The sequence below is a fragment of the Pygocentrus nattereri genome, chromosome 12, assembly GCF_015220715.1.
Source record: "Pygocentrus nattereri isolate fPygNat1 chromosome 12, fPygNat1.pri, whole genome shotgun sequence".
Taxonomy (NCBI): Eukaryota; Metazoa; Chordata; class Actinopteri; order Characiformes; family Serrasalmidae; genus Pygocentrus; species Pygocentrus nattereri.
In genome coordinates this window covers 10,042,136-10,057,404 of record NC_051222.1, presented here as the reverse complement: position 1 = coordinate 10,057,404, position 15,269 = coordinate 10,042,136, and the positions used below count along the sequence as shown (strand labels likewise).

The window sequence follows — 15,269 nt, the reverse complement described above, 5'->3', positions numbered from 1 at the left end:
CTGCTGCTCAAGGCTCATTTGAGTGCGTCTTACTGACTCTCTGTCACTCTGTATGATTGCTTTCCCCTGGAGAGGCCTACTGGTAGGAAAACAGTTGCAGCTAGAAGTGCATAGCCATGGGTCTATGAAGCTGCAGTGTTATATATAGCAGTTCTTGGTCCACGTCAAAGCTACAGTCAAGGTCGTAACCTTTGAGACCCAGGAGCTGGCCTTGAAAGATCTAGGCTGACACCAAAGGAAAAGACCTGTTTTTTTCAGTCCCCTTTCACACTGATGGATAAGAGGAGCTTTGAGGAAGTGAAGTATTGACCACCTAAGATACTACAGCAGTGGCCTAGCAACACCTTAGCAACCATCTGGATACCATAGCGATGACCTACAAACACCTTAGCTGCCATCTGGGGCACTATGACCTAGCAACACCCTAGCAACTACCTGGATAACATAGCGATGGTTACAAACACCTTAGCAACCACCTGGGATACTATGATCTAGCAACACTCTAGCAACTACCTGGGATACTAAAGCAATGACCTTGCAACATCTTAGCAACTACTTGGGATACAATGACCTAGCAACACCTTAGCAACCATCTATACACCATAGCGATGGCTTACAAACACCTTAGCAACCACTTGGAATTCTATGCCCTAGCAACACCCTAGCAAATACCTGGGATACTATAGCAATGGCTTAGCAACACCTTAGCAACTACCTGGGATACTATGACTTAGCAACACCTTAGCAACCACTTTTATACCATAGCGATGGCTTGCAAACACCTTAGCAACCACCTGGGATACTATGATCTAGCAACACCCTAGCAACTACCTGAGATACTACAGCAATGACCTTGCAACATCTTAGCAACTACTTGGGATACAATGACCTAGCAACACCTTAGCAACCATCTATACACCATAGCGATGGCCTACAAACACCTTAGCAACCACTTGGAATACTATGCCCTAGCAACACCTTAGCAAATACATGGGATACTATAGCCATGGCTTTGCAACACCTTAGCAACTATCTGGGATACTATAGCAAGGGCTTAGCAACACCTTAGCAACTACCTGGGATACTATGACTTAGCAACCACCGTTATACCATAGCAATGGCTTGCAAACACCTTAGCAACCACCGTGGATACTATGATCTAACACCCTGGCAACTACCTGAGATACTACAGCAATGGCTTAGCAACACCTTAGCAACTACCTGGGATACACTGCAACAGCCTGACAACACCTTAACAACCACCTGGTATTTTATTGCAATGGTTTTGTTGAGCTCTGTGAACAAACTTTACACTTATGTTTAATGTCTCAAGGAAAGACTGTTCCTAACTTGAGCTAATCCTAACATTCAAAAGAATCTTTTATTATTGTTCCTGACAGTACATTGTGCACCCTACATTGTGCAGAATAACTGAATAAGAAGAAACTAGTGCTTTGTTTTATATTATTCATCAATGACATATCATAGTTCTTACTCATAATACATAAACCTGGTAAAGTGGAGCTAGCATGCTTTATATATATATATATATATATATATATATATATATATATATATATATATATATATATATATATATATATACATATATATATATATAAAAGAAAAATTTAGCAGCAATGAGATCATTTATTATTCATAAATAGCCAAGGGACATCATTGCATGTTCCTGCTTGGATAATGGAGGCTGCCTTTTCAGATGAGTTTATGAGCTAATGCTAAGAACTAGCCGCTGCAGTGGTAGACTATGATGCTTCTACACTTTAGTTTTTTCTTTTCTCATTAGTGGATCATATTCAAGCATACTAGCTAGTTGAGGTGACACAGAGAACAGGGAAATATCTTCTCTGTTTTTGGCTCTAGCTAACGCAGGCTAGATAGGATAACCTCATTACAGCTGCACTACCTCTGCTTTCTTATTCACATCATTAACAGTGCATCCATGTCAGTGTGCTTACATCAAGGACCTCATATTTAGCAAGGTATAAAAGGTGCAAATACAAGCCTGCACCCGAAGTTTGCTTGTGTCTTTTAACCCATTCATTACTGAGTCATTACTTTTATATAATATATAATGTTTATACCTGTACCCTGTAGTTGACCACAGTCAGTATTTACTAGCTGAGTAAGATGAGGAGCCAATTCTTTTGGAAACTTATGGCATCATTGCTCAAGTACCTTGCTACACTTGCATACACATTGCAACACCTTAGCAACCGCCTGGACTAGCATAACATTGGCCTAGCAACACCTTAGTCATCACCTGAGAAACCAATACCAATGGCCTAGCAACATCTTTGCCACCACCTGGGATACCTTAGCAATGCCCTAGCAAAACCTTCGTAAGCATTTGGGATAACAAAGCAACAGCCTAGTAACACATTAGCAATCAGTAATCACCTGGAATACCATAGCAACAGCTTAGAACCATATTAGCAAGCACCTTGGCTGCCACAGCAATAGCATAATGACAATTTAACAACCACCAGGGATACCCCAGCAACAGCCTCACAGCACCTTAGCAACCACCAAAGAACCACTAAGTCATAACAACAACCTTGTAGCTAGAACTGAACGATTTGGGGAAAATCTCTAATTTTTCTGACCAATATTGTGATTGTGATTTAAATGCAGTTATATTGCATTTATTGATCTTCTGACCTTTTATGGCCAAGAACATCAGAATCTCCACTGGAAAATGCAGTGTTGTCTAATCTTATCCACAAATGGCCAGAGTAGGTGCAGCTTTTCATACCAAACAAGAAGAGCACACCTGATTCCCCTTGTTTAATCAGTTAGTCTCAGCCTTTAAACATCATGTGTGCTCGTGCTTTCCTGCAGCCACTCCAGCCCTTTGCAAGGTAACATTTGACACCCCTGTTCTAATGAATGATCCATTGTATTATGAGGGATGCTTATGTTATACTGTTGTACGACTGCTGATATTTGCTGCCACTGCTGTAGTTTCCAAAAACAGTTCTATCCACTAGAGCACTGGGCTATTCTGGGGCTGGAGCTTCGAATGTCCTTCCTCCCGACCACTGGCATGGTACACACGAACATCCCAAGCTGCTCCAGGCATTTGGCAATATGGCAGTTATACATGAAAATGAGCAGTAAAAAGCATTCCCAAAGAGAACTACTTAATGCTAGAAGTGTGAACTACAAGCTGTTGTATAGAAAACCACACATGTTGACTTGTCACAGTGTAAATGTATGAACTCTTTGAGCTTGGATATTGGATTTACATATGACTTGAATGTGGTAGCTTTACTGTAATCCTGTTTCAATGTATTATCTTCAGAGAACAACAGGATATCAGAAATTTGATGCTGCCCAGTCTTTTGGCAGTCAAATCCATTTCTCCTAGCTCTTTGATAAGGGGCCACTGTTACAATCATAGGATACTGAAATAATATTTGGCTTATATAGTATCTCTGCACAGAATATCTGCCCTCAAAAGATGACTATTTTAAGAATCCACAGTAGTCTACTGTTAAATTTGGCAGTTTCATTGTAAAATTCCAATTCTGAATAGCACAGCTATAGTTCTGAGAAGCAGAGGTCGACCAGTTCCTCCCCAAGTATGGGTTAGTCATGACTGTTGTACCAGTATGCCACAAATAAGCTCATATAATGTAAAATACAAAAATTTGATTGTTATCCTGTTTGGCTGAGTCGGGGATGTTTCAGTCAAGTTTCAAATGAAAATGAAACTGTAGCAGACCACTGATTGCCTCCTGCTGTCTAGACTGTAGTTCATTTTGTTTTTGAGGCAGCGGACATAAACGAATGGCTGGTCTTTTGGAGTTAGACATAGTCAAACAAAGAAGCCTGAGCCTGAGAATCTCGAAGCACAGAACAATATATGTGAACATGTCCAAATTGTGCTCAAAGTGTTAATATTTTGTGTAAGCACCATTATTATCTAGCATTGCCTTAACCCTTTTGGGCAAGGAATTCACCTGCTGTGCAGGTTGCTACTGGAATGACCTCACTGAGCTGGAATGTCAGACATCTTGCGCTGCTCCTCCTCCTTCTGCTTGAGGACGCCCCACAGGTGCTTAATTGGGTTTAGGTCTCGAGACATATCTGGCCAGTCCATCACCTTTACCTTCAGCAAGGCAGTTGTCATCTTGGATGTGTTTGGGGTCCTTATTGTGTTGGAAAACTGCCATGAGGCGCAGTTTCCGAAGGGAGGAGATCATGCTCTGCTTCAGAACGTCACAGTATATGAGCCAAACAAATACCCAAGACACATGTAATCCATATTGTTGGACTGCTTGTCTTCAGCAAACTGTTTCTGGGCTTTCTTGTGTGTCAGCTTCAGAAGAGGCTTCATTCTAATACAATGGCCATGCAGACTGATCTGATGCATTGTGGGCCGTACGATCTGAGCACTGACTGGCTGACTTCCCTCTTCTTCAACCTCTGCAGCAATGCTGGTAGCACTCATGCATCTATTTTTTAAGCCAACCTCTAGATATGAACACATGGACTTCTTTGGTTGACCCTGGCGAGACCTTTTCCGAGTGGAACCTGTCCTGGAAAACCACTGTATGACCTTGTGCTATAGCTCAGTTTTAGGGTTTTAGCAATCTTCTTATAGCCTAGGCCTTATTTGTGGAGAGCAACAATTCTATTTCTCACATCCTCAGAGATTTCTTTGCCATGAGGTGCCATGTTGAACATCCAGTGGCCAGTATGAGCAAATTGTACCAAAACACCAAATTTAACAGCCCTGCTTCCCATTCACACCTGGAACCTCGTAACTCTAACAAGTCACATGACACCAGGGAGGGATAACGACACATTTGAGCACAATTTGGACATGTTCACTGTGAGGTGTACTCAATTGTGTTGCCAGCTATTTAGACATTAATGGCTGTTTGTTGAGTTCTTTTCAAAGGACACTAAATCGATACTGCTATACAGGCTATACTACTTTGTTATAGTCATGTTTCATTTCTATAGTGTTGTCCCATGAAAAGATATAATAAAATATTTGCTAAAATGTGAGGGGTGTACTCACTTTTGTGAGATACTACACACACACACACACACGTATAGACTCATTAAGCACATTATAAAGAACATCACACTACTAGTAGGTCATCCCTTTGCTCAGCCTCAAGGTAATATTCCTTTGAGATTTCTGATGATTAACATAACTGCATCATGCAAGTCCTGTAGATTTTTCAGCAGCCCCATCATACTTTGAATGTCCTGTTCTACCACATTCCAAAGGTGTTATATTGGATTCAAATCCAGTGACTAAGAAGGCCACTGATAAACAATGAACTTAGCGTTATGTTCATTAAACCAGTTTGAGATGACTTTTGCTTCGTGACATTCATTATCATGTTCATTATCATGCTAGAAGTAGCTATTAGAGGATGGTAAACTGGGGCCATGAACAGACGAACAAGGTCAGAATAACACTCCAATAGTTCTTGGAATGCGAGTGATGATTGATTAACAGCCCCACACCATTACACCACCTCCATGAGCCTGGACTGTTAACACAAAGCAGGTTATGTCCACAGATTGTTGTCTGTGCAAAATTCTGACCCCACCATCTGCCTCAGCAGAAACTGAGCTTCATCAGACCAGGCTATGTTTTTCCAGTTTTCACATATCTGGTTTTGGTGAGCCTGTGCCAATTTACTCTGTTTTCTGTTTCTGGCTGAAAGTGAAACCAGACATGATCTGCTGTTGTAGCCCATCCACCTCAAATTTTGACATTCTGAGATGCTTACCTGCTCACCACAATTGTACAGAGTGTTTAACCAGTCTGGCCATTCTCCTTTGACCTCTCTCATCAACAAGGCATTTCTATCAGCAGAACCGAAGCTCACTGGATGTTTTTTCTTTAGTGCAGTGTTCTAAGTGAACTCTAGAGACTATTGTGTGTGATCAGCAGGCCATGGCACCAACAATCATGCCATGGTCAAAATCACTGAAAACACATTTTTCCTCATTCTGATGGTTGATGTGAACATTATCTGAGGCCTGTATGATTTCATGCACTGTACTGCTGCCACATGATTGGCTGATTAGATAACTGGATGAATGAGAGGGGCCATACTGCCCATTGCCAGTTCTGAAAGCCATCATTCAGTTGCTGCTAAAGATGTGGAGGTCACGGCTAAATTCAAAATTGTCAAAGAACGTGATCCTCATGACAAATACTAATCAAGCAATAAACAAGACAGCATGTAAGCCTAAATATGGACAGGACTTGAGGTCTTGACCTAAGACCGAGACCACAACTGCATTTTTATGTAGCTGACAAGGCTCAAATTTAGGTCAGGACATCAAGATCTTAGCTCTAGCGTTTTTCCACAAGCCTGGATAGAATTACTGGAATTCCACTTTTCTGCCAATGAAGCTACAGGTGGTCACACAGTCAGGAAGTTGGCAAGCGTTCAATTATTTGGAAATCTAACGGACAGTAAAGTAAGATCCATTGGAGGGTCTTTCTTTTGTAAAAACAACAGTAGTGCATAAGACAATAAAATAAACTATGCAAAGGTTTTGGAACCCCCGGTAAATAGATTTTTCTTTACAGAGAACAATATTGCAAATTGTAAGACACAATTACTATGTCTGTGATGAACAGGGGGTTTGGGAACACGTACGTTTTTTTAATATGTTAAATTTCACAAACTAACAGAAACTGTGCATTAAAAGAGCATATATCTGCCATATTTCAGTTTGTTACCTTTTGAGGATGTCATTTTCATTACTTTTTTTTTTTTTTTTTTTAAGTCAACAAAAAGTTATTTTAATAAAAATTGCCCACAATTTTGCATAAGACTGTATTAATAATGCATATCAATAGATGCTAAAAGAGAATTCTTACAGGATATTAGAATCATACTTTACCGAATAACAATGAATACTAAATCAGCAGCCCTGGTACTTAGGCTTTTTGTTGCCTTCAAATTTTTATCAGATTTTGAATAGATCTATCATAGCTGTCACAGCTTAAAGAGTGAAGGTTTTGAGCCCCTGTAATCACCTTGTTTTTATTATCAATTGCTTAAATAATGTTAAGTCTAATCTAAATACTACCCCCCACTATCATAGATCTCCATTCAATGGAAGAACATACACTCACTGGCCACTTTATTAGGTACACCATGCTAGTAAAAGGGTGGACCCCCTTTTGCCTTCAGAACTGCCTTAATTCTTCATGTCATACTTTCAACAAGGTGTTGGAAACGTTCCTCAGAGATTTTGGTTGGTTATTTGAGTTCCTGTTGCCTTTCTATCATCTGCAACCAGTCTGCCCATTCTCCTCTGACCTCTCACATCAACAAGGCATTTTCGTCCACACAACTGACCGCTCACTGGATATTTCCTCTTTTTCGGACCATTCTCTGTAAACCCTAGTGATAGTTGTGCGTGAAAATCCCAGTAGATCAGCAGTTTCTGAAATACTCAGACCAGCCTGTCTGGCACCAACAACCACGCCATGTTCAAAGTCACTCAAATCACCTTTCTTCCCCGTTCTGATGCTCGGTCTGCACTTCAGCAAGTTGTCTTGACCACCTCTACACGCCTAAATGCACTGAGTTGCAGCCATGTGATTGGCTGATTAGCTATTTGTGTTAAAAAGCAATTGAACAGGCCGGTAAGCGTATATATTATAAATAAAATATATTACACACGTTGTACAGAGGGTGTGTAATATATATTTTAATAATTTATATACAGGCCGATAGAGAGAAATGCACCTCGCAATGACTTTGCTGACACTCTTTTTCAGAAAAGACATTCCAAGTGGCTAACAGAGCGTCTAGTTTTTAATCTGCCTTTGCACGCTTCAATCACACAGACGTATTCATCGATCGATGATTTTTTGTATTACCTTATTATCAGCACCATATTCAGGGTGCTGTGCTGATTGTTGCCATTATTTGCAAAAACTATGTCTCTCAAAGAAAATAAGAGGAAATGACCAGTAACTTGGGCTCAATTAAGCATTTCCACCACCACACACCTAATTACTAAGCTAACCAGCTACAGTAACCAAAACAACACCGGATGTGGGCATGTGCTCCGATACAATTTACTGTCCACCTCCATCACCCCAAAACTATGAACCACAAAAAGGAACACAAACCAATCACAATGGAAATATGACTTTCTCGAGGAAAAGTAGGTCTTTGGTCTCATTTTATTCGGATAGTCCACCACAGCCCCCTATAGATTATCTACAGATGTTCAAATTGTTAACAAACTAGCTGTTGAAACTCAGTTGATTCTAAACAGTGGTGGGGTCAGGGTTACAATTTGAACCAGGGTTAGGGTTAGGATTAGGGCCAGGGTGAGGGTTGGGTTTAGGTTTTGGGTTGAGGTAAAGGTTAGGGTTAGGATTAGAGCCAGGTTTAGAGCTAAAGAAAATTATGGTCTATTTAGTAGATATTTAGTTGAACTGTCTGAGATGTCTCGCATATATTAATTGTTATATAGATTATTTTCGTGGATCTTTTCAAAGTCAGAGGTGAAAACACAATTTGGGCTTTTAAATGACTTGGATTTTCAACTTATACTTTTGCTTTGAGTCACCCTATAACAACTGTATTTTATTTAAAAAATTGGTTAAACATTCCACTACCAAAACAACCATAACATAAATGAAATTTTACCACATGCTTCGCTAGTCAGTGACTGTTTCAGTAGCGACAATGTCAGCTAATTTTGAGCCAGCACGTGTGCAGCAAACACTGCTTTGAACAGTTGTATACACATAAAATCATAAAACAGGAATGCAGTCTCGCTTCCTGCTATACAATAAAGAGGTGTGGCTAAAATAAGGCACTGCCTGTGAACTTAAACTGTTGTGGTAGTGACTTGAAAAAGTAGGCCAACACTTTTCAATTTAATTTTTAAAATTAAAATTAAACTCAGGATAAATCTCCACTTTAAAATAAATTCAAAGATTTAGTTTTTGTTTTCCAACTCCAAACTCCCGTTTAAGACCATTTATTGTTAAAAAGCTTTTTTAGTGTAAAGGAGGATGATTTTATTTTTTAAAAATCTAATTCAGCTGTGGAGCCACAACAGGCCAGTAAAATAGTGGCATGTGGCTCCAGTGTTAGGGGCCCACCCCTGGGTTGGGTTCGGGACAGCCAACTCTCAATAGAAAGTACACTATAAGTAATGATTTTGTACATATGTAGCTTATTAAAATCTCAATTAATGCCTTGGTTGTAAAGACCACATTAACATAAATCTTGTCAACATTTAAGGTCTGAAAACAAATCGATTTTTGAATGTGAGACCACAGTTAGAACAATTTGGGTAGAATGCTCCATATGAACTGTATGGTGCATGCAGAAATGTCCAAAACAGGGATTTATTAAACTCCTGCTTTAATATTCTATACTCCTTGTCCACTGTTTATGTTAAGTAATGCATTCTGTACTACTGGCACATTTTGCAAATGTGGTATGACAGGCCTTTAGCAACAAGCCATGACTAAGGTTAAGATGATCATTTATGCGCAAGAGCGAGAGCAACATGTCTTGCGTCATGTTGCCCTGTAAGATCAGTGCAGGGATCATTGTCAGTGACCCAGCCACATTATGTGTACGTGTGCATCTGCTGAGTGCCTCCGTTTAACTGAAAGCACTGCACCAGCACTCCTATTTCCCCAAATCCCTCTTTCCCGTCATCTGTGTACTTCCTCATTCTTTCTTTTGCTTTCTGCATGCTACAACATGTACATTAGTGCAACTCATAGATGTGGACTTTGTGGTACAACTGAGGGCTGTTTTCTTGCCAATAAATGATCATTTAGCAAAGAAAAAAAAACCAAAATCTCAATCAGAAATTTTAACTACCAACCAGAAAACTGAAGTCACAGCATGGTGGCGTGGTGGGTAGCGATATCGCCCACAGCAAGAAGGGCCTGGGTTCGAATCCCTGGCTGGGTGACCAGGTCCTGTCTGTGTGGAGTTTGCATGTTCTCCCCGTGTCTGCATGGGCTTCCATCCACAGTCCGAAGACATGCAGTCAGGCCAACTGGACATGAAGCGCCCCTAGGTGTGAGTGTGAGTGAATGTGTGTCTGGACTGGCGACCTGTCCAGGGTGTATCCCGCCTTCCAACCGATGACCACTGGGATAGGTGCCAGCACACCCCCAATACCCAGGAGGAGAAGTGGCTTAGAAAGTGTGTGTATTCAATATATCATAGATGACAATGGCAAGAAAATGTATGTGAACCCTTTGGTGAAAAAATGTGATCTTCTTTTAAGATAACAATGAACCATAATTTCAGTTTTCTGTGATATCTTTTTCATTCCGTTTGGTTGGTTAAAATGCACAAAGTTACACAAAGGGTTACAAGTGCTTTGCTACCCTCACATTTACCATGAGCCAAAAAGTCCAACTTTGCGTGAAAACTGAAACAATCGGAGGAATAATAATAAACTCTATTTGATACCTGCTTATTTATGATTGATTGCCAGTTTTAATGTAACCAACCAGGTTGCTGGTGTGATATGTGTTATCAGACACATTACTTCACTGCTATTTTACAGCTTGTTTGCCGTTATTAGCAGCAGCTCATGTTGCAAGAATGGTATGAGCGACTATCAAGAGTCAGACATTAAAAAAGGCAGTTTATGCAGACAGTTCAGAGCTAATGTGCTGCTGGAATAAGCAAAAAAAGTATGCTGAATTTGTGGACCACCACAAAAATGCGTTCCCACCAGCAGCAAACTGAACCAGGGTTCATTTGGAAGCGAACCAAGAACCATGACTTTTATGGGACCATGGTACATTTGTGTAGTTTGGTGGAGTGTTCATATCTGTCAAAACAGACCTAACTAAACAAAGGTTCAATAGGTCCTCATCAAACAAGGTAGGTATGAAAGTAACAAGGATAGACAAGCACAATGTGCTAAAGCTAATAACACACAAACAATTCATCTTTCTTGTCGTTTACTACACATACCTACTGAACATTTATAGGGCTGTTGAAAAAAGCACTGAACCCTTGGATTTAATGTCTGCGATCCTCCTTTGGCAGTAACAACCTCAAACAAGTGCTTCTGGTAGCTATGGATCAGATCTACACAAGATTCCAGGGGAATACTGGATCATTCTTTCTTATGGAACTGCAAATGTTTTTTGCAAATGTCTGTTGTGAACGGCTCTCTTGAGGTCATTCCACAGCATCCCTATTGGGCTAAGGTCTGGGCTCGGAAGGGCAGATTTTTTTCCCTCAGAGACATTCTGTAGTAAATTCTTCAGGGCTCCCACTAGTGGAACACCATCTGATATGGTCCTGTAGGATACCATAAACTTAGGAATTCATTTTCCCCTCCATGATGGCCTACGACCTAAACTTGTCTCAGTGCTTTAGTTAGCCAGAATCACCACAGAATCTGTGGCGGGCAGAGCAGTAAGCTAGACATGATAGCAAAGGTAATGCTAACCAGCACCTCTTTCCTAGGTAGCAGCACTGTTTAACATTTAGCAGTTGTTCATTAGATGGTTTGACATTTATTAATGTTGACATTAAAATCGTCCACCATGTTCACTTATATGGTAACCATATAACCAAAGTCAACTTATTTTTGAAATTATACTTATAAATTATTATAAGTGGCTTCTACCACCAGCAGCTCAGCTTTTACTTACTGAAGGTATATAAAAAATAAAAATAAAAAAAGATACTTCAAGGCTATTACACAGTATGGTGGAATTTATACCACATATTTACCAAGTTAATACCTCTAACCTGTTTCTTACCATTTCTGTGTTAATTATAATTAGACTGCCTCAGAACTCAACATCACGTTCCCCAAAATAATTAGCAAAACTGCTGTCTGTACCTCACCATTAGCTGTTCTGAGCGATTGCAGCACCACAATACATTTGCCTCAATTGCTAAACCAAAACAAAATGATGTACTTGGCTACCGGCCCAGTGGTGCACCTGAATCCTCCCTGTGCTGTTCCTAAGAGTAGCCTTGGTGTGTAGACATTTGCCAGTAAAATGAATGGTGAAAACTGTCATGGTCCTAAAGGCATGTTAACTGAGCTGGGTCACGGTAAAGTAGCCCTGACCTCTCTCACTCTCTCTCACAAAGGCCTACACACAGAGCTGCCCCAATGACAGGGAGAGATGTTTAAAGTAGTACTTACGCACTTATATACACATGAGAATATGCATGTGCGTGTTTGCCTAGGAATTAGTAAATTATCAACCTTGTGTTGTGTGTTAACACAGTGCTCCTTTAGTAACCTTGCTGGCAACACTTGTCTTAAAAGCAGAATTCATGAAAGGGCAATGTTTCAATATGTCTGTAGAATAATACTGGTCAGATGTAAACAAGGCCACTCAAAGTGACTTGAGTGGCTTCCTGTAAAATAAGTGAGGTCAGAGTTATTTAACTGTTTGGGAGTCATCTGAGAAGTTACTGCACAAAGTAGCTTCAAATGCACTGCCTGAGACGTAAAATACAGGTTTTACAATACTTTTGAGAAGCTTTTGGCCTAAAATGTATGTTTTCAAATGCAATACTAGCAGAGATGCAGGACCAAATAGTACCAATTTTTTTCCAACATTACATCGTTACATTTAAAGCTTGAGTCTGAGATTTGGTAGAAACCAAGAAGTGTGTGTTAAAAAAATCCCACCCTCTACTTTCAGCCTTCCTTCCAAAGCCATGCCCCCAAAACAAATGGAACAAGCCCAGACTAATAAACAGTCTTAAAAAATTACATAATGTAGCTACATAAGTAGCTAACTGTGTAAGTTACATTCAGGAGAATGACAAAATTCTCTCATAAGCAAAACAAACCAGATAATTGTTGGTCCAACAGAAAATTAGCAACCTTTGCATTGCTTTCAAGGCCTTTCAACTCCCTCAGTTTTGGCCTCTTGCTTTATCCAACCTCTTTTGAGCCCAAGACTTTTGTTTTTCCTTTCTTTCTTTTAGCAAGGTGTTGTAGGCACTTGTGTACATTTATCTGCCATCCTGTGTGTGTCTGTAGAGCCACAACTGAGTACATGTGCAGAGCACACATATGGGCAGGTTGTGAGGTTATGTTCATGTTTTAACCGAACTGTACTAATACTCCAAAATAGCAATGACACAGACACCACACACTTCTCCTTTACTAGTGCAAAACCAAATTGGGAAATTAGGCAACACAGAATTTCAGTTTAAGTGTTGCATAATTACTCTTTTTGATGAGAATGAATGGCGGTTATAAAGCAGCAGTCTCCTGCACCTAATGTCTGGTCTCTTATTTCAAAGCCATGTGCCCTTTTAAAAGATCTTTGCATTTCCCTCTAAGCTCACTGTGGCTGGAGGGTCAGCTTTCAGAACTATTAGAACAATATATGTTTTTCAAATAACATAAAAAAAAAAAAAAACACCAGAAGTTTTATCTTACATGTTCTATTTCACATTTCCATGTTCACATCATTGTCAAGGGTTCCAGTTAAGAAGATCCCAACAAAGCACTAAATACAGGCACTCGACAATTTGAATGGTACAGATTCGGGTATGCCAGATATCAGCAATGTGCCCATTTCTGCAGAAAATGCTGGATTGGGTATCAGATGGGGAAAAGAAATATGAATTTTTTTTTCCTTTTTTAAAATTCAGAAATAAAATACACAAGAAGAATTTGCTTTTTGATGGAGATTTTAATTTTGGTGAATTCTTTTGCCCAGTAATTGAGCTTCATCTTTGACCAGCCTAAAATCAAGGAGTCCTCAGAATATCAATCATTAAACAGATGAAATCTCTGAAATGTGATTGAGCCACATTTGATTATATTGCAAAATACCTCGTATTTCATTGCAAAAAAATTTTTTTTGCCAATTTATTTTCTTCATCATTTGAACACATGGAAATTTCATGATGAATGAACCAACAGAAATGTTCCAAAACTGCTTGCAATAAAATCTCTTTACATTAGAGTACATTAAAAGTGAAGAACGTTTTGATGCTGTTCTGTAAAGTTACCCTTTTGAAGATTAATTAATTTATATATTAATGAAATATTTTTCAAAGATTTGTATGGATTGTGAAACATAATGCTGATTGTTCTGGCCAGGCATTATAATGTATATAAAGTAAAACTCTTAAAATTTACTTTATTTAAGAACCAAATATTGCTTAAACTGAGGAGCTGAAAACAATACGATCACAATCAGATTACAAAAAACAAAAAAGACTTGAAGATACAATGATAGTCTAAAAGTCCAAAGTTCACTCAAGTTAAAATAAACAGAAACGTCATGACTGGGGCTAGATTTGGCTCAAAGGGACCCCTCGCCATCCAAAACATCCTCTATAATTCTACGCACTCATGTCATAATAGTTGTCTGTTTTACTGCTTGCTTTCAGCATCACAGTTGTGGCATTGTCCTCTCCGAACTGGTCCCAAACACCACCTGTTATTAGGTGGGTGCTTCAATTTTATAATTGGAGCCAATTGCATATTGAGTCCCCATGTGTATAAATCATCAACTTGACTGCCGTTCAAATGAGGACCTGTTGTTTTTTGGGAACAAAATAAAATGAACTTATTTTTGAACGGCTAGCAACACTTCTTCAATGGATTGTTTACATCCTTGGTAATGAAAGCTGATGTGAGGTCACTCAGAGCTATGTAAACAGATGATGTAAAATCAGAGGTTTGAAGACGGGGATTACATAACGAGGACAGCCCGCTACATTAATACATAGACATGCATGGAACTTTTAACACACATGGGTTTTTAACGACATGAGTGCTTGAGATCTGTGTGATTCAATTCATGCTTTTATGGTTTTTGACACGTGCGCGCACACACACACACACACACACACACACACACACACACACACACACACGTTCCTACGAAAAAACGCCCTCATCCTGTGTGTGTGTGTGTGTGTGTGCTCAGCAGCAAAATGTCCCCGTCAACGACCATTTCTTCAACGCGAACATACAACCAGAAATCCCGCAGCCCCCCCACCCTTGACCTCCCCCTTTCGCGAGCACTTGGAGAAGAGAGTGCCACTTCACATACTGCGGAACCATACCCCACAACCAAAATCAGGGCAAGCAAAACAGTTAAGCGCCATAATGCCACCTCACAGGCACACTCACTCACCCACCCACCCACACAGGCAGTAATTCAGCCATCAGTCGTAAGGCTGGGGGTCCTACCTTGGCACTGGAAGCCTTGTTTGCCGAATCCCCTGCAAGAAGAAGTGAGACGTAGG

At 39.9% G+C, this 15,269-nt stretch overlaps 1 protein-coding gene across 2 annotated transcripts in view; it reads right to left on the bottom strand.

Moving 5' to 3' along the window:
• The window catches only part of prkcba (protein kinase C, beta a), a 71,301-nt gene that overhangs the window by 54,883 nt on the left and 1,149 nt on the right, over window positions 1-15,269 (bottom strand). For both annotated transcript variants that reach the window (XM_017717284.2, XM_017717283.2), the window contains exon 2: window positions 15,214-15,245. In XM_017717284.2, coding sequence (XP_017572773.1) covers window positions 15,214-15,245 — 32 coding nt within the window. The remainder of the gene's footprint in view (window positions 1-15,213; window positions 15,246-15,269) is intronic.